Source organism: Adiantum capillus-veneris, chromosome 27 (assembly GCF_014529385.1).
Source record: "Adiantum capillus-veneris isolate H3 chromosome 27, ASM1452938v2, whole genome shotgun sequence".
In the NCBI taxonomy this organism is placed as follows: domain Eukaryota; kingdom Viridiplantae; phylum Streptophyta; class Polypodiopsida; order Polypodiales; family Pteridaceae; genus Adiantum; species Adiantum capillus-veneris.
In genome coordinates, this window is record NC_140957.1 from 61,499,815 (window position 1) to 61,525,944 (window position 26,130).

Sequence of the window (26,130 nt, forward strand, 5' to 3'; positions counted from 1 at the left end):
GCCGCTTCGAGTGATGACCATCCATTGAAGTCGTGGGTTCTTGTGGTCTTTGGTTCTTAAGTTCACGAGGAACTTGGGTTCTTGGGGGTCTTGGTTCTTGGGATTCTTGAGTTCTTGAGGTTCTTCTTTCGCTTGCAATCTGTGTTAGAGAAGGATCTTCTCTTCACCCGAGTTCTGCTCTTTTCCGCGGGCACACCCCTTGGCGGCCTTGCCTCACACCAAGGTTTCTTTTTCCCACCTCACGTCGATTGGCCGGCCGCTAAGTGCACGGTCCGCTCTCAATGAGTAAAAAGAGGCACAAGGGGAGGCTGGACAAGCTCTTCTTTCTTGGGTTTCCTGTCACTCTTCAAAAACACGATTAGGAATCGACACGCCCAAGAGGTCTTGGGTTATGTGCGACCGCAACAAGCAAAAAAGAAATTCTTGTGGTTCTTTCCTTGAGTGATACAGAACACTGCCAAAGCTCTGATACCAATGTAAGGTGCAGCGGACTGAATGTTGAACTTTGCTCAAGATGAGTGCTCCGAACTGTGCTCAAGGGTTCCTTTTACTTACAGAAGGGAGAGCCTTCCGTTCCTTAAGTGAGAGAGTGCAATGGACACCAACAAAGTGAATGGACACTGTAAATGGAAGTGCATGAGACTGAGAGATAGAGAGAGAAGAGAATACGACACCAGAAACGTTGTAAACCCTCCTCCGAAGGTCCCACTCTCTATGGTGAGAGCGGTCTACTTATGATTTATACCTAGATGAATCCAGGATAAGCCCAGATTCACCCGTAAAGGAAAGTGCAAGGTATAGACCCATGGTAGTCACCCACAAGACAATATCACCATCAGCTTGATCATACATAGTATTGACTAAATACCACAACATCCCCACTAACGTTGTCAGTGCCCAATAGTGGGTGTAGAACTAGCTACAAACATATGCTCCCAAACACAACACCACACACACACAAACACACACACGTGAGCATACACCAATACAAAGTTCAACGTACTGACTTTCTGTCATGACTCCGGAGATCAAGGGCAGACTCAGCCATAATGAAGCCTAGCACTAAAGAAGCATTAAATTGGAAAAATTAGCACAAAAATGAGGAAGTTGATAGGGCATACGCACCACAAAAGATAGAAAGAATCAGCACAATATCAACTGGTCGTAACTCGGACGAAAACTTCACAATGTGAAGTCTGTATGTCCGCTATACGACTAAAAAATATACCTAGATGAATCCAGGATAAGCCCAGATTCATCCATAAAGGAAAGTGCAAGGTATAGACCCATGGTAGTCACCCACAAGACAATATAACCATCAGCTTCATCATGCATAGTATTGACTAAATACCACAGACATCCACACTAACGTCGTCAGTGCCCAATAGTGGGTGTAGAACTAGGTACTAACATATGCTCCCAAACACAACACCACACACACACACACACACATGAGCATACATCAACACAAAGTTCAACGTACTGACTTTCTGTCATGACTTCGGAGATCAAGGATAGACTCGGCCATAATGAAGCCTAGCACCAAAGAAGCCTTAAATCGGAAAAATTAGCACAAAAATGAGGAAGTTGATAGGGCATACGCACCACAAAAGATAGAAAGAATTAGCACAATATCAACTGATCGTAACTCGGACGAAAAATTCACAATGTGAAGTCTACATGTCCGCTATACGACTAAAAAATATACCTAGATGAATCCAGGATAAGCCCAGATTCACCTATAAAGGAAAGTGCAAGGTATAGACCCATGGTAGTCACCCACAAGACAATATATCCATCAGCTTCATCATGCATAGTATTGACTAAATACCACGACATCCCCACTAACGTCGTCAGTGCCCAATAGTAGGTGTAGAACTAGTACGACAATGACGACGACGACGAGACGGGCTGAAATCTGAAAACGCTAAGGGCTGAAATCTGCAAATCTTGTATCTGCTGAATTTTGACTCTATGTCGGTGACGATGTCGATGACGACGGTACGACGACGACGCGCTGAAAACGCAGATGCTGAAATCTGCAATTTCCGGGCTGAAACTGTAAACTTCGCTGGATTTGACCGTGCCGCGAAAATCTGCTGCTATGTGGTCAACCAGATGTCGGCCAACCAGATGTCTGAATATTGGCGAACATTATAGTCTGACGGTTCCCAGCTGGTCTGCGATGACCATATGTCTGACTCTTGAGACGATCTGATCGTGTCGCTTCCCAGATGACAAACTTTCCCAGCTGGGTTGCCCGCGACAAGCAGATGTCTGAGACGACCAGATGACGTTGACCAGATCTCTGACGCAACCAGATTTCTGACCAATGCAGCTTCAATTGAAGCTTTAGTCTTTGCATGGAGATCTTGTTGGCAGTGTTTGGTGGCAGGATGGCCTAGAGCAGAATGCTCGCTCTGAAATGGAGTTATGTATTCCACAGCTACAGCGAAGAGACTCCTCCCACAAGATGGCCAAGCTCCAAGGTAACAACCAGCAACCAGCTGGTTACCTTCAGCAAAGGACAGCCATGAAATGCCTGGATCCATCTGGATACTTCCAACACTCTGGCAGCCAAGCTGGGACCATATGTTGGCTCATCACCATACAAATTTTGCATTACTGACTGACTTGCTCAAGTGCAAGAGATGGACAATCTTGAAGTTGTGACGCTTTGTGGCCAACCTTCTGACAATAGGAACAACGAAACTGAACAGTTTTTGACAAGGCAAGTTGTCGCTGCCACCAGAAGGAGACCAGAGTAAAGATTTCCAAGAGACCTTGATAGGAGATCCATGGTAACGTTAAAACCGTTGCCAATTCCTGAAGGTTTGGGGACAATGAGGTGCTGCATGGAATTTCAATGTGCATTGAGCGCATTAGCAAACCGGTTGATGAATGAATTGATACTGTTGAGCAAGAAACTGAAAGTCTAGATCCATCAAGGTAGCTGATCTTGATCTTCTCCCCAGGAAACTGTAGGTTTAGGTCACAAGAAGCAAAAGCTTCCTGGCACCGTGGTCGTCAAATGTAGAAAATCGAAATTGAAACAGAAGATGGGATCTAGACAAACACAATGATGCTCAAGCTAGAGGGTGCTCAGATCTCCTTTATTATAAAAGCTTAGCTCCGTACAGTACAACACTCGCTTCCCGACTCCATAGCCAGACTCCCCTCTTCCACAGACCACCTTTACGTAATGTTCTTCTCAAAAAATCCTCCAGAAATCATCCGCCACTTCTCATTACTCCTAACCTTTTATACTAATGTCCACCTACTGTAAGTTACGTCCTACTTCCGACACTACAGCTTGCAGTTTGAGCTAGGCAAAACATGTGAAGTCTACCGTAACAGAGGGTACGTATCACAGTGACCTAGATGCGAAGGAGGATCCATGGATATTCCATGTGGCTATGTTAGTGTTGCAGCACAGCGGACATAACAACCATCAGTTATCACACATAACACAATCCTTGTTACTTGGTTCCTCCTTATGGAATCATCCTTTGCCCTTGGGGAGAAAGGGGGCGAACAAGGGAAAGGGGCAGGGCGGGGGTGGGGGGCGGGGGGGGATATATGTTTGGAAGATTATCTTAATGCCTTCTAGAGGATGAACTCGACCTATGAAACAAATGTACAACTATGGTACCTCCTTTGATATCCTTCAAGTTGAACTGTGTACGACTCCACTTTTGGTCGAGCCTGTAACCAGCAAAGTCATTGACAAGGCGGTGAATCAACAACAGACCCCCATAAGTACACGCTCATACTCGAGGACAATTCTCTCGAGAGACATAGATGTCTTTTCTTACTATGAAATTTGACGCTCTTGTTAGATTCAAAAATGTATATTAAGCAAGTTGAAATTCAAAAAGTGCACAATGTCTGCCTATTCAAGACACCTCCTCATATGTTCTCTCGCAAAAGTTAACACAATTATAAATTGAGGGAATTAAAAGAAACCTTTGCTTAGGAGCAGGAATGATACCTGTCCAACATATTAAACTTAAGCCCCTTCTTCATACTAAAAGTGCGTAAAATCTCCTCCTTAATCACAGAAGTCAAAAAGTTGAATAAAATCTTGAGGTCAACAGCACTAAGAACAATCCTACGATGCACAGAAAAAAAGATCACATGAAAGGCTGAAAGAAATCAAAAGCAAAAAACAAAACAAAATATATTTTTACTGGCTATACTTTGTTACCTTTAATTAAGTGTTCCTCAGATATCATCAAAGCTAAATGAAGTCAAGTTGTGCATCCTAACAAGTTAACTTAAAGAAAATGCGGTTTAAACTTTGGCACTTCAAACCGTGTATAACGAAAGAAAAATGTCAGCTGATATACCCGTGGTGACAAAGATAACTTGATGCATCTCTCTTCTCCAGATTTGGCAAACTTCGTGTAGTACGCTGATCCAAGAAACAGAGAAACATCCACTGCTCAGAATGCACTGGCAGCCAAAATCACATATATACAAAATCTTCACTACACAAATAACCGCTTCACATTCTTAAGATCCGGGATGTGATTTAAATTCACAGAAAAACAGAGTGAAAACGATGTGCAAGTGTAGCAGAAGTGGAGAAAGGGGCAGGGGCAAAGGAACCATGATGAGCCTCGCAAACATCATTATTTTACATCAAACTGCTTTAGATTTCAAAGATCCACAATGTAGATTTGACTCACAGAAAATAAATCCTGGGAACAATATCTGAGTGTCAGTAAAAGTGGGGAGGGGCCAAAGGCAGCATGATGAGCTTCACGGGAAAGAGAAAGAGATAAGACAATGTGTAACCAAATGGGGCACCATGTGCCAACTGAAAAGACAGAACTGGAATAGACTTTAGCACTTCAAACACCTGGAGAGAGAGAGAGAGAGAGAGAGAGAGAGAGAGAGAGAGAGAGAGAGAGAGAGAGAGAGAGAGAGAGAGATGAAATGAAATGATATATTAACGTCTGCAAAAGGGCCAAAATGACCTATGAGACCAACAAGTTACAAATTGGTGAATCTAATACAAAGTCTGTGCGCTGAGAGAGAGAGAGAGAGAGAAAGAAAGAAAGAAAGAAAGAAAGATTTTTAACGTCTATGTCAGGCCGAAATCGGCCTATGAGACAAAACAGATGTACATGGTGTGTATGTCATCCGTCTATCGGAAAGACAAATGAAACAAAACTGATACAAAACTGAACTGAATGTAGGTAGTGGAGTATCTGAGGAGGGATGGAGCTCTATCTCTCTAGGGGTATATGCATGTCTATATGCTCAAGGTAGTACAATCATGAGAATGCATCAAGCTATCTAGCTCCATCCTGTACTAATGGGGGGATGTAAGATGTGGTACATGGGCGGGGCTGGTGCCAAGGCTACCCGGATGAAAGCTGTCGGGTCGGCCCTCATCTGAGCTACTCGCTCCTCAGTGGCACAGCGCTCCCGGGCTCGGATCTCCTCGATCTGTCGGTGGTGGGAGCTCGCGCCCCTGTAGCCTGTGACTCGTGGTCGTCGTCTAGCTCGGTTCACCTCCACCTGTGGAAGTGTCACTCCCCTCTGAGTGTCTGGTGAGGGAGGGGCGGCAATCCTCTGAAAGAAGTCTGTGAGCTGCGACTGTCTCCCCTCTGTCTGTGTAGCTGTGTGTGGCTGTAGTAGTGTGTCCCGATGGCTCTGTATCTCTAGTAAGAAACGGCCGAGCTGTCTCTGATCTCGAGAGTCCATGATCTCTTGGAGAGTGGGCTGTCCTCTGAATAAGGCCTCATACCTGCCTCTGATCTCAGTGTATGCTCTGCATCTACATACAAAGTGCTCCTCACTCTCTACCTCCTCTGTGCAGGCTCTGCAGACTCGCTCCTCCCTGGGAACACCAGTGTGTCTCCCGATCTCAATCTCTAACCTGTGTGAAGCCACTCTCAGCTGACCAATCGCCACCCGTGAGCTATGTGGCATATATGTGTCCATATAGCGTGGTCTCTGTATGAACCCCCCAGACAATATGGTGAGAAACTGGTCTCTGTAATCTGACATCCTCGTCCCCAAGCCAGGTGACTCCCAAACTCTCCTAGTGTATAGCTGCCACAGATCCTGTCTCAATACCAAGTTCCTCTCACTGCGAGAGAGGTGAATATATGGTGAGTGGGGGTCGTATTGGAATGGTGGTAGGCTCTCCATGTCAAGACCGTGTCCCTCAAACCATGCTCTGACCTGTGAGTACCATGCTCTCTCATGCCCACTCTCTGATAGCTGTATAGCTGCCTCAAATGCTCTACGAGTAAGTCTGTCAGGAGGTAGCTCTCTCATCCTCTGGAGGAAGCAGACTGTCTGGAATAGTGCCTCTACAACCATAGGTGGTGTGGCGAGCTCGGCTCTAATAATGTCATGTGGCACTGTCTTCTTGCTGCGGAGCAAGCGTGAGATCATACATACCTGTGGCCTCTCAAGCTGTGTCCACTGGTCAGCTGTCAATCCTGGTGCCCATACTGCCGCCGAGTACATCAGGGCCGGGGTGACTAAGGTGTCGAAAAGCCACCCCTTCGTGCGGGGCTCCTGAAAGTGTGCCTAGTGGCACCTCCGCTCTAGCATGGTCAGAGCTGCATATCCTCGGGTGAGCCTGTCAGCAGCAGCCTGCCTCATAGTGAAGGGTCCTGGTAGGCTGGTGAATGTGATGCCAAGGTAGACATAGGAGGTGACTACATCAACTTGTCCTCCTGCTGCTGTGAAGGTGGCAGCGCTCCTCACTGCACTGGATGTGTGAAAGATCATGACCTTGGTTTTGCCAAGGTTCACAGTCAACCCCTTGTGTGTGCCGAATTCGTCCAAGGCCTCAAGATGGCGCTGCAAGCCCTCGGGTGACTCTGAAATCAACACAATATCATCAGCATATAACATGATGTGGACCGGAGTACCTGCCAAGTCGCTCCCCTCTCCCCCTGCTCGCAGTATGTAGTCGGAGATCTCGTCGATGTAGAGCCCAAAGAGTGTCGGGGAGAGTGGGCATCCTTGCTTAACACCAATGGTGCTAGCAATGGTCTCTGAAAAAACCGCCTGGGCAACGAACCCGACCCGTCACCCTCTCGTAGAGAGTATATATGGCCCAAATCATCTCTGTTGGTACCCCAATGCTGTGAAGGCGCTGGAAGAGTCTCTCGCGTGGGACTGTGTCAAAGGCCTTGCGGAAATCCACAAAGCAGCAGTAAAGCCTCTTCTTCCGCGCCTTTGCCCCATCAATGAGGCAGCGCAGAACGAAGATGTGATCAGTGGTGGAGAAAGCTCGTCTGAAACCTGCCTGGCTTGGAGCTCGTAAACCCTCGGTCTCTGCGTAGCGGCTGAGCTGTGCCTCAAGTACTGCTCCATATAGCTTGGCCATCGTGTGGCCAATCATGATAGTCCTGTAGTTCCCTGGGTCCAGGGTGTCGCCAGATTTGTGGATAGGCACTATGGTGTGCTGTGTCCACTCCTCTGGGAAGCCCTCCCCTATAGCCCGGTTGAAGACATGTGCAATCAACGGGGCTATAGTGGAGGCCGCATAAATGATGTGCTCACTCTGTAATCCAGTATGGTCAGCTGATCGTCTGTGCTGCATGCGGTGTATGGCCCTCTCTACCATCTCTGCTGTAAAGAAGGAAGAGCACGTGGGGCGTGGCCCGTGTGGCTGTGGGATAGGAGGCTGCCCTGGCACCTCATAGAGTCGCTCTGCATAATCATGCCATATCTGTGGATCCTCAATAGCTGTAGTCGGACGTGGCTCGCGCAGGGTGCGCCATGCTGTCGCGCTATCCATGCTCATGAATAGGCGGTATAGCTCTAGCTCCTGTGCCTCTTCGAATGCTCGCCGCTTTTGGCGTGTCAGCGTCTTCATATGCCGTCTGGCCTCTCTCTCTGTGATCTCTCCTAAGGCTCGCCGTGCACGGAGGCGTCGGTATAGCTCTCTGCACTCATCATCATACCAGCGGTTCTGAGGCATAGTCCCGGGAGGGGGAGTGCGTCCTGTGTGAGTGGTGTGTGGAAAAGAGCTAATAGCTGAAGTGTGGAGAACGGAAGAGATATGTGATGTGAGAACTGAGAGTGGTGTGGATGGGTGGAGGAGGCATAGGCCATGCTCGACCTCGGCCGAGTAAAGAGGGGCTAGCTCATGTGTGAAATGGATGGTGGTGTGTGGAGTGTGTGCTGTGGAGCTGTGTGGGATGGTATCTCCGGTGATGGAGAAAGAGAGGTATGTGTGGTCGGCTCCGATGGGTATGGGTGGAATGGTGAAGGATGTGATAAGGTGTGTAGCTTCCCTGGGTCCCAGAATATAGTCGACTGTACTCCCCCCTCCCTATGTAACTCCATGTGGCATACAAGTCAGGCCCCCTGAGGTGGGCCACTGGGCCATCCCGTTATAAATAACGAGACGGTGCTGGGAGCCAAGTCGAAGTAGATGTCGTCCGTAGGCTGTGACTGGAGCTCTGTCTGCTGTATCTCTCATAGTAGCCTCCTCATCTAGAGTGTGTAGTGCCTCTGGGTCCTCGTGGTCATATGCCTCACACTGCTCACTACGCGTACGAGCATTGAAGTCTCCCATAAGGAAGACTTCACCCAGTGTGGAGTACTCCATAATCTCCTCCGTGAGGCATGCGTACGGTGACTCCTGCTCAGTAGGGGCGAATCTGGAGCCTGTGGGAGCAAAGTAGCAAAGGGCAATGTAGACGATCCTGTCTCGTGAGAGCTCGAGGCGAATCCACATGTAGCGGGCCTGTGGGTCCCGGGCAACAATCTGTAGTCTGTTGTGAAGCCCCTGTCTAAAGAGTATGGCCACTCCTCCTGAACCGCGAGTGGTGTGTGAACCGCGAGTGGTGTGCTGGCGCATACATCCCCGATGTAGAGACTCCCACTGGAATCCATGTATCCGTGGTAGCCCTCTCTCTGGGCTCTCGTGTGTCTCTGTAAGTAGAATGATGTCTCGACCTCTCATCACCTCCTCAAGTCTCTCTGGGTGTGTCCATAGGTCTCCATTGCAATTCCAAACCGTGACATGAATCTCCTCGTGTGTCCCACAGGCCGCGAGTCCCTATGCGATGGTCTTGCCATCAATGATGACCCTGCCATCTCGATATACTGCCTTCTTCCCTTCTTTGCGGGCTTGGTGGACTCTAGGCATGCACGCACGACGGTGATCTTGTTGCATCTTTGTGAGGTCATCATCAAGATAAATCGGGGGGCCTTCTAGTCCTCTCAAGATGACCCTCTTTCGGAGGAAAGAAGTTCGAGACTCCTCGGAGGCGAATTGGAGGATGAGAGCTCTCTTCTTTGGATCTTTGCCGGCTCTCCAAACTTTGGAGAAAGGGATCTCTTCTTCCTTCCCACTTTCTTGCATAAAGCTTTCCCATCGCTCTCGGGTGTAGACCCTTCTTCTTCTTTGATGCCGGTCACTCGCACATTGAGACGGCGAGTTTGTCGCATCTTCTCCTCCTCGATGGTTGTGTGTACTATGAGTACCTCATCTTTTTGGGCTTCCTCTCTTGCTACCTTCTTGATATTCTTTTTGACCACTTCGACCCATCCTTCTTTGGTGGCCTCTAATTTGTCCTCAATGCTTGCGGTGAGGGCTTTGGTGATCTCCTCCTTGAGGGCTTCCTTAGCCTCCTCTTTAATCTCTCCTTCCTCGGGGGTGAGGGATGTGATGGAAGCATGAAGGAGCTCGATTTGTGCCTTCATCTCTTCTTGCTCTTTCCTCCATCTCTCCCTCTCCTTCTCGTTCTCCCGTTCCCTTCTCTCCTTCTCCTCTTTGAGGTTTTGGATTTCCGCTCTCATGTCCTCCTTCTCTTCGTTCCATAGCTTGATGAATGTGGCTTTCTCCTCCCTCCATATCTCTCTCTCCATCCACCATTCTTTCATGTCCTTCTCCAATTGTGCAAGCCTCTTGTTCGTGAGCATGAAGGTTGTCTTCATTGTCGGTGTCGGCGTCTTGATGGTGGGGGAAGACATGGTTGTCTTCGAAGCTACCCTCTCTTCATATTGTGAAGAAGAGGGGAGAAGGGGGAGAGAGGGAGTACGTGTGTGTATGCGTATATGCGTGTATTATGTGTGTGGGTATGTATCCGTGTGTGTGTGTGTGTGTGTGTGTGTGTGTGTGAGAGAGAGAGAGAGAGAGAGAGAGAGAGAGAGAGAGAGAGAGAGAGAGAGAGAGAGAGAGAGAGAGAGAGAGATGGCTGCGTGATGGGAGCGGGTAGGGGCTGCGTGAGGGGGAAGCTGGAGGGGGGCTGCGCGAGGGGAAGAGAGGGAGTACGTGTGCAGCAAGGCAATTCAGCAGCAGCAGCAGGTATAACAGCGTCAGCAACAGGCGGATATCGGGGGTGCTGTGCAGGTGGGGTGGGCGCGCTGAGCACTGGGGTGACACAGTAGCGCGCAGCACAGTAGTAATGTGCCTGGGGCAACACAGCAGCAGGTCCGCGAAGGAGATGGTGTCTGTCGAAAGAGAGAGAGAGAGAAAGAGAGAGAAAGAGAAAGAGAGAGAGAGAGAGAGAGAGAGAGAGAGAGAGAGAGAGAGAGAGAGAGAGAGAGAGAGAGAGAGAGAGAGAGAGAGATGAAATGAAATAAAATGATATATTAACGTCTCCAAAAAGGCCAAAATGACCTATGAGACCAACAAGTTATAAACTGATGAATCTAATACAAAGTCTCTGTGCTGAAAGAAAGACTAACATCCTAAAAAATGTTGTAGTGAAAGTGAAAGTGGGGGAAAGACACTCTCTAGTCAGTACAAAGGTACAATGTAACAGACTTGGACATTCCAAGTCAAGAATCAATCGCAACAGCACCAAATAACCACTTCAAAACAATTCATAGATCACAATACATTTGCATTGGCCCGGCGGAGTTCCGTGCCTAGAGATATTGGCCCCAAAGACTGGCGCCCCTTTCGGTATTTCTTTATGTATTAAATCAATATCAAAGTACAAAGAGCGGTTAGGGTTTCACTCTTAGACTCTGCGTCCAGATGCTCTGCAGAGTGAGCCCCTCTCCGCTTATTTAAAAATTACAAGGGATGCCCAAAAGCAGAGCCCCAAAAGCTTTCAAAAAAAATAAAAGCAAAATTTTCCTCTCTCTCTCAAGAGAGTAAAAATAAAGCAGTCAATCTCTCTCTCTCTCTCTCTCTCTCTCTCTCTCTCTCTCTCTCGGCAAATTGTGTTGCCCCTTGGGCTGCTTTTCAGTTCCGCAATATCCGGAAGTACCGTACTGCTGCCATGTGGCATTTCAGCCGCCTGTGTTAGGGTTTCCAACACCATTAGGGTTTCAGCCAGCAGTTAGGGTTCGGGTTTCCAGAAATTAGGGTTTCTGCAAATTAGGGTTTTTGGCAATTATTAGGGTTTGCAGGAATTTTAGGGTTTTTGGCAGAAATTAGGGTTTCTGCTGTCGGTAGCCACGTCATCACTGTATGACATACCCCCCTCTTGAAAGCATTGTAATCGACCGCGATTACGCCTGCAAAACCGACAGAAGCCATAAGCCATCTTAGCAGACACTGACTGTTAGTACCTACGTACTAGGAACACACATCTAGCACATATACGAAATCGACAGTCACATCACACGACATCACATGACATTCAACATTCATTCGGATCTTAGACCATGATTCATCGGCAATGTAGCTAGCAATCGGGACCTCATCGATGTCCGATTGACTAACCCCTATTGCAACCATGTCTATTCGAGATCAATCAGACCAAAATGCTGCAGTCATTTCGTCTATCAATTCCTGCACTTAAGAAGTCAAGAACAAATCGGTATCATAATCAGGAATTCCATTCCATTAAAGTCATACAGTAGAATATTGTCACCTTTCAGTATCCCTGAAGCCCAAAGAGACATCAGTGACTCTAGTATCTAAATCAAGGCATCTGTTGACAAAGGAGCAGAATGACTCCCCTCTTGTGCATCCCACTGCACCAGATCTCCGACCAAGCTGAATTCTGGGTTTTGTTTGGAGTAGACTATGCTAAACCAACAGCATCCAGGTAAAGTTTCACAATCTGAGGAGTATCTGCTAGGTCCTCCTCCTCCATCCACTTCGCATCCAATGCAGGATAGTTCTTGAACTTAACCAAGAACCGCCTTCGGACTTTACCTTTATTCTTTGTATCCTTATGGGTCAAAATCTGTTCAGGAACAAGGATCTCCTCGTTTTCTTCCACTTTGGGTTGCTCATCAAGCTCCCCATCATCAGGCACATCACCCTTAAAAGGTTTCAAGAGACTCACAGAGAATGCATTGTGAATCCTCCAAGGATCTGGTAGTTTCAATCGAAAGGAGACATCATTTATCTTTTCAGTGATCTGGAAAGGTCCGTAGTATCGCATACTAAGCTTTGGAAAAAGCCTCTCCTTTCCCTTTTTCTTTCTTATGCGTGCCTTCTCAAAACGTAAGAGCACCCAATCATCCTCCTTCAATTTCAAATCGCGACGATGGCGATCCGCTGCCTTTTTATGTCGTTCTTGAGACTTCTGCAAAGTCTCGCGAACCTTGGCAAAAGCCGTATCCAAATCTCGTGTATATTTATCCGCTTCAAAGATCTTATCTTTCGTGCTTAGGAAGGGTGGAACCTTCACAGCACCTTCAACAATCTCAACTGGCACCTTCCCCGTCGAAGAGTGTATCGTGTTATTGTAGGTAGATTCCACCAAAGGTAAGTACTTTTCCCATTGAGTCTTCTGATCAGAGATATAAGACTTCAATAAATCTAGAACCATTGAATTTGTAATCTCAGATTGCCCATCAGTCTGCGGCTGGAACGATGACGAGAACTGCAACAGCGTGCCAATGTTCTCCCAAATTGCCTTCCAAAACAAACTCGTAAATATGGGGTCTCTGTCGGAGACAATCGTCTCAGGCATGCCATGTAATCTGAAGATCTGGGCCACAAACAGTCTCGCTAAGTGATCCGCCTTGACTGTTTTCTTCACTGGAATGAAATGAGCCTGTTTGCTAAATCTGTCAATAACAGTCCAGATACCATCGTGACCACTCTGTGTTCTCGGGGAGAAAAAATGAAATCCATTGCAATACTTTCCCAGGGGCGGGTGGGTATGGGTAAAAGCTGTAACAATCCCTGTGCCTTATGCCTGTCAAACTTGACCTTCTGGCATACTAAGCAACTGCGCACAAACTCTTCCACATCCTTTTTGAGTCTCGGCCAATAGAAGTATCTCTCTACCCCCTTCATGGTGGTAGCAATGCCGTCGTGACCCGTAAAAGGTGGACAGTGGCATTCACTCATAACCTTTTCCCTCAACGGCTGTGTAACACACAACATGGTTTTTCTCATCAAGTAGCCTTCCGGAATGGAGTATCCTGCTACTGTCTCCCCATCCCGTATCCGTGTGAAAATATCCGCAAAATCTGTATCTGTGGCATATTGGTCGACCATATCCTCGAAGCTCCTATGATGTATCGCGGAAATAGTCAAAACCAACGGCTTCCGAGACAAAGCATCTGCCACCACATTCTTCTGTCCCTGCACATGGACAATCCGAAAGTGAAACTATTACAAGATGTTCGCCCACCGCATCTACTTTTCCGAAAGCTGCTTCTGTGACAAGAAGTAGCGCAAACTCTGATGGTCTGTAAAGACAGTAAAATCCGCTTCGAGTAGGTAATGCTGCCATGAGTAAGAGCATGGATAACCGCCAAAAGCTCTTTCTCATAAATCTGTGTTGTCATCTCCGGCCTTGAGAACAATCGGCTCTCGTAAGCAATGACATGGCCTTCTTGCATTAAGACCGCACCTAGACTACGACCACAAGCATCACAATATACTTCAAACGACTTCTGCAAGTCCGGCAAAGTCAAAACTGGTCCCATAGACAATTTCTCTTTCAATGTCTAAAAGGCAGTCACCTCTGTGGATCCCCACGAGAAAGGGACTCCTTTCTGTGTCAAGAAATGCAAAGGGGAAGCAACCTCTGCAAACTTTCGTATGAACCGCCTGTAGTACGAACACAGTCCCGAGAAGCTTCTAACTTCATGGACATTCTTCAAATCGGGCCAATCACGTATAGTCTCTATCTTGGCCGGATCCATTTGCACTCCTGCTGCTGAGACAATGTGTCCCAAAAAGTGTATCTTTGGTAGGAAAAATTCACTTTTCTTTGCATTAATCACTAACTTGTGATCTCGTAATGCCTGAAAGACCTAAAGCAGATGATCTCTGTGTTCTGCCTCATTCTTGGAGAAAACAATGATGTCATCAAAGAAAGTGCCAACAAATAGCCTGTACTCTCGAAAAATCTTGTCCATCATCCGGTTAAATGTCGCAGGAGCATTGGTTAAGCCAAAAGGCATCACCAAAAACTCAAATAACCCAAAAGTAGTCCGAAAGGCTGTCTTGTAGACGTCTCCCAACGCGATTCGGATCATGATATCCACTCTTCAGGTCAATCCTGCTGAAGCACGAGGATCCCTGTAACCTGTCGAGTATATCATCGATCCTAGGAAACGGAAATCTGTTCTTGATGGTAATTTTGTTGAGAGCTCTATAATCAATGCACATTCTCCAAGATCCGTCTTTCTTCAAAACCAACAACACTGGAGAGCAATACGGTGAAGTACTAGGCTGGACAAGACCCTTTTCCAAGAGGTCTTTCACTTGGTTCATAATCTCTTCATTCTGTGCTCGGCTCACACGGTAAGGTGGCCGGTTCGGTGGTGTGCTTCCAGGTATCAGATTAATGGTATGATCTTCAGGACGAGCAGGTGGTAACTCGCCTGGTAGGCCCTCCGAGAAGCAATTGGCGTGAGAGTGGAGAAAATCTTGGTGTTCTTTATCAAGTTTAGACATATTTGTCCTATCCTTATCGCTCAATTCTTTCATAAAGATCGAGTAAACAAACAGACTGGATTTAATTAATTTTAAAATGGCCGAAGCTGATACAATAGGGAAAGACTCGCCCCTCAGTTTAATATCAAGTAGAATGGTTCTGCCCTTCTCTGTAGTCAAAGTTGCTTTCCTCGCCCGATAATCGACCACGGCGTTGTTCTTGTGGTACCAGGGAATCCCTAAGAGAACATCACAACCCTCCAAAGGCATTATGAAGAAGTCCTCATGCCCCAAATACCCCTGACAATGCAACCGAAGTTTGCCAATGACAGGTGTAATGGCTACGTCCCTGCCGGGGGCCGCTAGAACTGCCTCCGCAAGTGGTCCCATCCGATAGGGAACGATCTCGAGTCGCGCCGCCAATTCCGGTGAAATGAAGTTGGCCTTGGCTCCTCCATCAATGAAGATCAAGGCCTCTTGATCTTTCACTTTGCCCCAAGCTCGGCAAAGTTCTGTACTCTCGTCCATGGTGTCGGGATAGGTACCCACACAATCTGGAACCAGTCCTGTTTTCATCTTGCCTTTTCGTCCACGTTCCTCAACTGCTCTCGAACTCTCAGGCCTATCGTCGTTCTTATCATTCTGTTCTTTCTGTGCCTTTTTATGGCACTTTGCGGAGATATGTCCATGTTCCCTGCATCCAAAGCACTTTCCCTCCTTGATGAATCAAGCTCGCTCCTGGGAGTAAGCTTGGGTCGTGGATCCTTTTTCTCTGGGTTGCTCTTTTTCTTTCTACTTTCATTCCCAAAAGTCTGTTCGGCTCGTTGTGTCATGGCCTCATCTGTGGGGTAGGTCAGACTGCCAGGGTGAATGGCAAAGCCCCGCTTCGCATGACTCATCAACTCCTGAATAGAAGTTGACTTCTGCTCCAAGCAGTGATCTCGGATCTCTGTAGGTAGACCCAAGGTAAACCGCTCAATCTGTTCTCTGAACGAGATCTTCTTGAATGAAGAGGCACGTAGAAAAGAGCTCCAGAATCTTTCACAATAAGCATTGATTGTATCTTTCTTGGTCATCCGAAGATGGTTCCAAGCAGCTCGTATATCTCGTTCATACTCTTGTGTCAACCAAGAAGAAATAAAAGGCTTCTTAAATTTCAGCCATTTAACTGACGCAATCTTGATTAAAAGAAGCGTGGACCACCAAGTGCGAGCATTCCCCTTAAAGTAAGAGGCAGCTCTCCGAATCTTGGAGTGCTCTGAGTAGCGTCCTCCCGCGAAAGCAATGTCAAACTATTGTATAAAAGACAAAGCCTTCGAAGCATCTGAGTATCCTGAAAAAGTATCAAATTTGATTGAGTGTCCACCTTCCTTAAACTCACGGACTTTCTTGCTTTTATCTTCCAGAAAGTCATACTGGTTGGCTTTATAAAAATTCTTCTTGTTCGCATAAAAGTTTCCGTCATCGGAATCTGAGCTGTCTTTAGACGAGTCCTCAGTAGAACTGTCAGTCTTTGGGCTAGATTTAGCCTTCTTTGCCTTTTTCTTGCCCTTTCCGAAGTATTGTTTCTTGCTTCGCTTTTGACCTTTTCTGTCTTCTTTGCTCGAATCTGAAGAGCTAGAAGAACCGTCAGAAGAAGAAGAAGAAGAAGAACAGGGTACTCCTTTAAAGTGAACACGCTTCTTCTGTTTCTTTGCTTTGTCAAATGTCGACTGACGACCCAAATAACCCGGGAAGTCAGTGCCTTTCTTTTGCTTTTTGCCGTGCGTTTTGGCTTTCCTTTCCGCGTCAAAAAGCTGAGCAATCCGTGCATCAACCACCTCTTCTAGTTCCTTCTCTGAATATTTCTTGTGAGCAGAAGGTTTCTTGAGAGCGGGTTTCGGGGGTGGTGTAGTGGTTTTCTGCCACTGCTCATGCACTTCTTGAAAAGAAGTCTCGCTCATATATTTTGCAAATTTTGGGTCCTTCGCAAAATTGAGCATCATCTTCGTTGCATCGCCGATCAATTGACGACGCTCCATCTCTCTTTGCTCCGCCTGAGTAGGCCGAGGCGGGCCATACTCTCTGCCGGAATCTTCGTTGTGATCCATGCCTGCATCTGTAGATGCAAAGGGAGTTGACTGATCCTTGCTTGAAGCCATAGGTGCCGCGGAAAAACATTGGGGATCAGATTTCCCGTAGAAGAGAAATCGGCCGTGCTCTGATACCACTGTAACAGACTTGGACACTCCAAGTCAAGAATCAATCGCGACAGCACCAAATAACCACTTCAAAACAATTCACAGATCACAATCGATTTGCACTAGCCCGACGGAGTTCCGTGCCTAGAGATATTGGCCCCAAAGACTGGCGCCCCTTTTGGTATTTCTTTATGTATTAAATCAATATCAAAGTACAAAGAGCGGTTAGGGTTTCACTCTCAGACTCTGCGTCCAGATGCTCTGCAGAGTGAGCCCCTCTCCGCTTATTTAAAGATTACAAGGGATGCCCAAAAGAAGAGCCCCAAAAGCTTTTTTTCTTTTCGAGAAAAAGATCCTTCTATTAGTTACTGAAACTGCCCATAGGGCTACAACAACCATCGTGGAAGACTCTCCCAATGAAAAAACCAGCATATGTACAATGGGGCTAAATCAAGAAATGGGGGGAGGGAAAAGCCGCACAGGTGGTCGGTAGTGCCAACAGAGTACACCCTGGACCATGGTGTGAAAAGGCCCAGGACGCCAAAGTCAAAGGAGAGCCTCTCTGCGCTTCCGCATGCGGTCGGAGCTGCCCTGGAGTCTCTTGAGCTATCCTCTGAGAGTGTGGATAAGCTCTAGCTAAAAATCGCGAACAGTCTCTACTGGTGGCACAGGGCGAGCCTCAAAGATGTGGAAGCAACGCGCCCGCCAGATGAACCAGAGTGTCAGGCCACTGATGAGCTCCCAACACTCCTCTCTCTCTCACTGCACCACTCCTGTGGAGTAAGCTCTGTAGCAGGCTGGAGTGTAGGTCGCCCCTCCTGCATCACTATCATCCTGCTGGTGGAAGATAGCTCAAACTGAAGTGTCGGGCCCGTGAGGGTGGACCAAGCCGCGGCTCCCCAAGTGTGCTGTCAAGCCGTGGAGAGAGCAGGCATCAACCGAAGAACTCGTAGCCACATCTGCTGGGTTGAGGGACAGTCCCAAAGACGGTGACGCTGACTCTCCACAAGATGGTCACAAGCTGCACATGCGGCCGAGAGACCACTATGCCAGCTCCCAACTGTTGTAGCTCTGTGTGCGACAAGCCACTGAAACAAGGTGACTCGCCTCGGCTGTCTGGAGTCCCACAACCTCTCCCAAAATGCTGCCAAGAACTCAGCTGTGAGGCCCTCCTCCTGCCAATGAGGTGCTGCAGCGAGGCGGGCCTCTCTCTGTGCTGCTAGTATATGACGACCCAGTCGAACAGTGTATTGAAAGAACGGGACTCCTGGGTGGTCTGTAGAAGAGAAGGGGTCCCTCCATAGCCACTCACCAGGATCCCACTGTACTCGTGCCAGTGGACAACACTCCCAAGCCCACAGCCTCCAGTGTCCAGTCTCAAGAGCTGCTGGGTCAGGATCTATGACCCAAGTCCTCCCACAGATGCCCCCTACTCGGATCCTCTGAAAACAGCACTCTGCCACCTACGGGGCCTCTACTGCAACTCGCTGAAGGCGTCCCCCACCCTGAAGCTCGAAAAAAAGGGATGGAACAGTCTCTAAGCAGGCCCTGACTGAGATGAGAACCTCCAGCCCTGTGAAGGCTCCCATCCACCTGGGTGCTACTGGCTCGAGAGGCGTGAGCCACTCAGGTGACTCTGAGATGTCCTAGCACATGCTCTGCACCCCTCTCATGCCCTGTAGCTAGAAACCTTGTACCTCCTCTGACAAACCTGTGAACTCTAACCAGTCACCTAGAGAGCGCGCTGGGCCCGCTGCCATGGGCCCCCAGGAAACATGAGGCCGACTACCAACCAAGTGGCCTCTTTGAGTGCTAACCATGGGGTTCCAGACAAGGGGCTGCCGTAGGCGCTCCTTCGTGCAAGTAGGCTGTCTCTGCTCTAGGCCTCGCTGCAAGAGCTCCCAAGATCGAAGCAGGCTCACAGCGAAGCGGTCCTCCAATCTCTTGCTCAAACCAACTCTGCGCATCTCTGTAAAGATCCATCTGTTCGAAGGTTGCCAAGGGCCTCTTGCCTGAGGCACCCTGGCACGAAGCCACTGTAGCAAGAACTCCTTCTAGGGCTCCTCACTTGGAAGAAGTCCTCTGCCGATGAACTTCCCAAGAAGGGCTCTGCTCTGCTGTGCTGGGTCAATGATCCCAAGCCCTCCCTGTGAACAAGGAAGAGTGATGACCTGCCAAGCCACTTTGGCTCGGGCTATCTGAGTGTCACGTCCTGACCAAATGAAGTTCCTGATCAGCCTCTCTACCTGGCTGATACAAGAACTCGAGAAGATCCAGCAAGAAGTGATGTACCACATAGTCGCCAACAACACCTGGTTGGCAACTACTACTCTACCAGCCAAAGAAAGTCGTGCTGAGCTCCAATGTAACAACTTCCTCCTGATAGACAGGAGGAGGGGAGCAATCTGTTGCTCGGGAGACAAGTCCAAACCAACCTGACAACCCAAGTACCGAACTGCAGTCCTTGGGGGGATCCACCTAAAACCCTCTCCTGGCATCCACTCGGGCACAAGAGCACTACCAACCGAGAAAGCCACTGTCTTTCTCCAGTTGATCGGTGCGCCCGATGCACAACAGAAGGTCTCCAGAGCCTGCTCACACCTGTGAAGGTTGGCCTCCTGGCCATCTAAGTACAAGGCTGAGTCGTCGGCAAACTCAGCGTCTAGCAGCTCATCTCCCCGAATAGGGAGTGCTAAGCCTCGTAGACCAACCTGCTGTGACACCAAAAACCTGCTCATCGCCTCCGCATAGAACAGAAAGAGAAAGGGGGCAAGAGGATAGCCCTGTCTGACCGAACGTGTGAGCATGAAGCGATCACGTCTGCCTCCTGCCAAAAGCACCTGACTGTGAGCCTGTCTGTACAAAGCTGACACCCCTCTGATCCAAGCATCTGAGAAGCCCATCCTGCGTAAAGTGCCCTCTAGAAAGTCCCAGTCAACTCTGTCGTATGCCTTCTCAAAATCTAGAAGAAGAATCACTAGGTCCTCACCACGGAGCCGTGCTAGGGCAGAAGCCTCCCAAAAAGTAAAGATGTTGTCAAGGATACTGCGTTCCTTGACAAAACCTGTCTGAGTCCCATGTATAAGGCTCTCTAGGAGTGGTTGAATCCTCAAGCTCAGAGCCTTGGCAAGAATTTTGTAGGCTGAGTTGAGGATGGTGATGGGGCGCCACTATCGAATCTCATCCAAGGAGCCACCCTCCTTGGGAATGAGGTAAATCAAGCCCTCACTCATGCTGTCAGGCATCACTCTTGTGTGCAAATGTACTGAAAAGCATAACCGAGATCTGGGCCGAGTAGGTCCCAGTACTCCAAGAAAAAACTGGGAGTCAGTCCATCCTCACTTGGACAGCTACCACGGGGGAGGGCCCTAAGAGCCGTGTGCAACTCCTCAAGCTGAAGTGGCATCTCAAGCCTCTGATGCATCTCCTCAGTCACAAGACAAGGCATCTGTGCCCAAACCTGCTCCCTGCATGCATCCTGACGCTCTGACTGGGTCTCTGCAGACAGTAACTCACGGTAAAAGTCAGTAGCAACTGCATGCATATCCTCGGGCTCAGAAGCAACTGACCCGTCTGGCCTCCGCAGCTGACTGACCTTGGCATGCGAATGCCGAGGTCCCATTGCCTCAAAGAAAGCACCAGTCACTTTGTCTCCCACCTGGGTCCACTGAGATGCCTGTCGGTGGAAAGCAAACTCATGTCGCCTCTCCTCTCTGCTAACAAGCTCCTGTCGAGCCTGCAGTAGCTGCTCCTCCAGCCAGGGACTGTCTGGATGCTGCTCCTGCATCCTCTGTAATGAAGCAATGCCCCGTCTGAGACGCTGCTCCTCTCTCGCTACAGCCCGACGAGCCAAAGACTCCTGGAGAAAGAAACGGCTAATCTGAGCTAATCCTGAGTCCACACTGTCAGCAGGAGAGTCCTGCCTGTCCAAGCTTTCTTTCCATCGAGCCTCTACTCGCTCTCTGAGTGCAGAGTCCAACAAGACCCTCTCTGGGATACGAAGCATCGTGTTCCCACTCCTCTGCTTGTCTGCCACTGTGAGGATCACAGGTGCATGGTCCGAGAAGGAAGTCCTTGCCAAAATGCCAACTGTCCCTCCCAAGTCACTGAAGTGGTCACTAGTGTAGAAGCGATCTATCCGCGATAGATTCACTCCTCCCACTCTGCGGTCCGAGCGAGAGAAGGCAAGGCTGTCTGGGGGCCTCACAAAACTAGAGTGCTGCCAAGCATCCAAGACCCTCAGAGTCATACAAACCCTCTCCCAAGCTGCCAACTCAACTCCATGCATAGTAGCATGGCTACCACCAATCCTCTCAGAAGGGTCCTCCAACATGTTGAAGTCCCCTCCTATGCACCAGTGTTCTGCCTGTGGCAAAGACTCAACTATCTGTGACAAAAACTCTGCTCGAGCACTCGCCACATTGGGCGCATAGATGTTCAGGAAGCCTACAAGGCAACCCTGAACCTGCATAGTAATCCACTGAGCCCTACCTGGCACAATAATCCCTCTGCCCACAATGGCCTGCTGCAAAGAGTCCGCAATAGTCATACATACCCCACCCTGGATGCCTCCAGGTCCAAAAGCAGCTGACCAAAAAGTATCATATCGTCCACGCAAGAGCTGACCACAACGTCTAATGCAGCTCTCACACAGATGGTGCTCCTGAAGCATAAGAAGATCAATCTCTCCTCCCACAAAGCAACGCTGAAGCTCCTGGCGCAGTCGGCCCCGCTGACACTGAAACTGGGGCCCACCTAGTCCCTGCACGTTCCATGAGACGATCCTCGTGGGGAGCGAGAGAGAACAGATGCTGCCGTAGCAGCTAGGCGGGCTATCTTCGAGGCTGGCTTGGATGGGGAGTAATCCACATCCGAACATCCTCTAGATAGACGTGACTGCAACGAGTGCCGGGCCCAAGCCCAAGTAGTGTGAGCCGTACGTAAAGCAACCTCCTCTGTCCAGGAGTCCTCATGAATGTATAAATAGCAAGGCAAGCACTGTTTATCGGTAAAAAAGTAAACCACAATGTGTCTACATCCTGCTGTATCTGGGGGTGTCACCGCAAACTTGGCCAATGGCCACAAAGTCTGAAGCATATCTGTAACTCCTAGTTCTCCCATGAACTCTAGGACCCGTGTGTGTAGCCATCCCAACACTGAGTCGAGAGTCCACTCAGTCTGATCCTTGCTGCAAAGGGGAAAGGAGAAGCCAACTGCTGAGTCCATGGACCCTGAAGCAAGCTGCCTCATGGACTGCTGAGGGGTTGCCGAGAAAACGGGTAAAGCCGTAGTCGAAGAAGTCCCATCGGCGTCGGATGTCAATGCTCATATGACCACGAGGGATAGCTGCAAGGGGAGACGTACCTGCAAAGGGGGCCGCAAGAAAGGCTGTCCCTCTCTCGCCAAGCGACTTGTGGCAAAGGCGCTGCCAAGAGATCTCCTAGCAGCCGGAGAAGGCCCTGCCCCCTGGGTCGACTGTGGAACTAAAGCGGGAGGGGGGGGAGAAGGAGCGGGGGGGAGAGGTGGAGAAGAGGGGCGGGGGGGAGCGACAGAGGGAAAGGAGCGGGGGGAAGAGGCGGCGGGAGCAGGCGGCGGGGGGGGGGGGGGGAATGATGAGGAGGGGGGGAACTCTGGGGGAGGGGAGGGCCTGTCGAAGGTGAAGCTAGGTGGGGACTGGAGCAGGGACCTCATCCTGCTCAAGAGGACCAAACCGGTTCCCCGTGGGAACCCACTGCTGCTGAGTAGGAGCCTGAGGACCACTCTGAGTGCCAGGCTATCGCTATGGCCCCGGTTGTCGTCGACCACGGGCCTGCTGCCATCCCTCCTCCGCTGGAGCCCCAGGCTCAGAGGGTGGCTCTGCATGAGTGCATTATGCCTTTGTTTGTGTCTGTTGGCCAGCCCTTGCCGGCTAGGGCTGAGTTTGTGGTGTAGGTCGAGGCCTCCTCCGTGGACAGGCCTTCACTAGATGGCTCATTTGTCGACAAATGAAACACTGGTTCGGAAGGCCCGAATACTCCACACTCTGTCTAAACCAACCCCCACTCACCCGAGGCAGAAGAATAACCTTCGGGAGCGTGTGAGTGTCTCTGACCAAAACGCGAACTGAGGGAATGCCAACGGCCTTGGCAGCTACTGAGGCTGCCGTGCGAGGTGTCTCCAGAACCGTCCCAATGGCTGAGCCGATCCTGGACAAAAGTGGTAGGTACTCCCTCCGCAAACCCGGAAAGCAGACGGAAATGGGGATGTCTGCCTCCTCTACCAGAACATCCGAAGAAGGGTCAAAACCATGTCTCCACTGTCGAAAGTGGGCTCGAGCTGCTCGGATGGTCAAAGGACTCATGGCAATGACCTTGGACACCATCTCGGAGGCCTCAAACTCGATCTGATAATAGCCTCGTCCGAGTATCTGTACGTCCAAGATCTTGCCCACCTCAACACGGAGTGGCGGAATTCCACCCCAGAGAGTATTGGACCCAAACCTTGGCGTCCCTTTCGGTTTTTCTTTATATTGCATCAACACAGTACAAGCCGGTACTCCAAACTTTGCACCTCCACGAAGCATGCCAAAGAATGAGCCCATGGCCTCATATTTAAAGGACCTAGGACCAAAAGCAATTTACATGAAAAGCCTTCAAACTCAAAAGCATCTGGTCCAAAAGCAATGCCCAAAAGCTGCCAGCGTAATTTACGAAAATCCGTACAACTGCCACGTTAGCAACGCAAATCGCGAAAATCCGAAAAGACTACCAAATCATCATGGCAGTGCAATTTCCGAAGCGTCCATAATGTTGCCACATCAGCAGTTGCGCAAGTCTTTATGTGTGTGTGTGTGTGTGTGTGTGTGTGTGTGTGTGTGTGTGTGTGTCCTGCTTTATTTTAATCCCTTTATGTCACTTGGGCCCCATAGAACGGGGTCCCATAAGTTGGTAGGGCTTCTTCTTCTGCTGTTGCTTGTTCTTCTTAGGTTTAGGCCCCTCGGCCGTGATCTAAAGGTTGGCTCTGCTCTTCAATGACTTGATACATCAGCAGTTTGTGACATCCCCCCTTCTTTAAAGAAAGTAATCGTCCGCGATTACAACATATCTGCAAAACAATTCAAGTTGGCTCAAAAATTTCCGAGGGACAGTCCGTTTGCTCTTTTTTTTGTTAAGGAGTTGGCTTCTCCTTTCGGCTCTTTTGATCAAGGAGTTGGCTTCTCCTTCGTCCAGATCAGAACTCTTGATATTCTTGCGCAGTAAAATTAGCCATCACACCCAGACTGAATTGATCTTCCATGGGTGTCTTGATGCACTAAAATTACATACCCAGGCAATCTCATCCAATTAGGAATATTCAGTGGTTGGCACATCACAATGCAGCACAAATACTCACATATGCATGTTACAAGACATAAACATAAAGTCGCTGATGAACACTCCCCCCGCAAATAACCTAAAAAGGTCCGCGCCATGAGATATAGAGGCCTTCTACAACCAAACGCCCCCCCGGACCGCAGCCTGCGTCTTTTGGAGGTGCTGAGAGTAAGGACTGCTCAGATTTCTTAATACTCCCCCCGTGTCATGAAAAACAACACTTTTTAATCATTCAATACTCCCCCCGCAAATAACCACAAGGGTCGGGCCATGAGTATGAACAAGCTTTCTCAACATTATTTCTCACTACGCCAGTCGGGAGTAAAAATCACCAATCATTGAAAACAATATTGAAACCAGAGTCAAACAATTCAAATCGGCACCAAGACAGGTTTAAAACAGATACCATCCATTTTAAACAAAGTTTCAAACAATAATTTCTCAAACAAAGTTCAAAAGTATCTAACTATAAAACAACTAGATAGTTCATTCAAGGTTTCGAACTTTGAGGACGACTGGCTTGCCCTTTTGCATCACGATGATGGTTCGGTCTGAACCTGCAGAGTCGCATCATTCTTGTTATGCCAAGGCATGCCCAAGAGAACGTCACAATTGCCCAACTTCATAATGTGGAAATCGACTTTTCCATGCTAATCTTAGATAGTCACTGGAAGAGCACCAATGAGCGGTACCACTTTCTGAGTTTTCCCTGTGGCTAGCTCAACTTCCATTTCTCCACCCTTTGCATCATAATCAAAGTCCATCTGCTTCAAGAATTCTGGATAGATGAAATTCTCTATAGCTCCTGGGTCAAAGAAAATCAGGGTTTTCAAACCGTTGACTTTGCCATATGCTCGACACAATTCATTTGTACTTTCAAGGCGTATGCCATAGATGTCAGGTACTAATCCAATGGCCGGTTTTGCTGGTTTGGCTGGAAATGGTCCTGGGTTTCTTTCGACTGTCGGCTCCACTGGTCTGTCAGTGCGTTGGGGACAACCAAAATAGTTACGTCCTGTTTGAAAGCATCCAAAACATCAGCCTTCTTGTAGTAAGGTATCTCGTTGTTGAGGTGTCAAACGAGGCCTCTGCGGTTGGCTTTCACGAGACTCTCGAGAATTTGTTCTTTGTTGGCGAGAGTTGTGGTTACTGGCCTGGAGGTGCTTCTGTGGTAAACTCTAGCTTTCCCTTCATCAGTTTGTAGCCGACCGCGGCATGGTCCATAAGCTCTTGCATGGTAGAGACTTGCTTGAAAAGACAATATTCCTGCAATGGTGATGGTAGTCCAATGGTGTAGCGCTCGCACTTGTCCTCCAAGGAAATGAACTTAAAGAAGGATATCGGAAGGTACACGTCGAGAAACCTTTGGTTATAGTCGTCCATGGTTTCGGTGGCAAGCATTTTCAAGTTGCCCCACTTTGCCAAAATCCGGACATTAAATATTCTGCTGAATCCATGAACGCCATGTCTTGGGTTCTTTATGGCTTATGCCCTGTAAGACAGAGCAATGAAGACGGGAGCGCGCCCGATGCGCGATGAAGTAAGGGGTGGGAGTGGTTAATAAGTCCGAGGTCAGGCCCCCGAAGATACTTCAAATAAAATTCTAATAGCCTTTGGGAGCACTGGTTTGCTTTGTCTGCTCTTTTGTTGGACCGGTATGCTTTCAAAAAAGCACACGCCTGATGCTCTGATACCACTGACACAAGACGGGCACCACGTGCCAATGGAAAAGAACATACTGAACAAACTTTTAGCACTTCAATGACAACTGAACTGAGAGAGAGAGAGAGAGAGAGAGAGAGAGAGA

General features: G+C 48.7%; 1 protein-coding gene across 2 annotated transcripts in view; it reads right to left on the reverse strand.

The window, feature by feature from the left end:
* Positions 1-26,130, reverse strand: part of LOC147422075 (uncharacterized) — a 72,607-nt gene that overhangs the window by 5,379 nt on the left and 41,098 nt on the right. For both annotated transcript variants that reach the window (XM_086502754.1, XM_086502753.1), the window contains one exon: positions 4,350-4,414. In XM_086502754.1, coding sequence (XP_086358880.1) covers positions 4,350-4,414 — 65 coding nt within the window. The remainder of the gene's footprint in view (positions 1-4,349; positions 4,415-26,130) is intronic.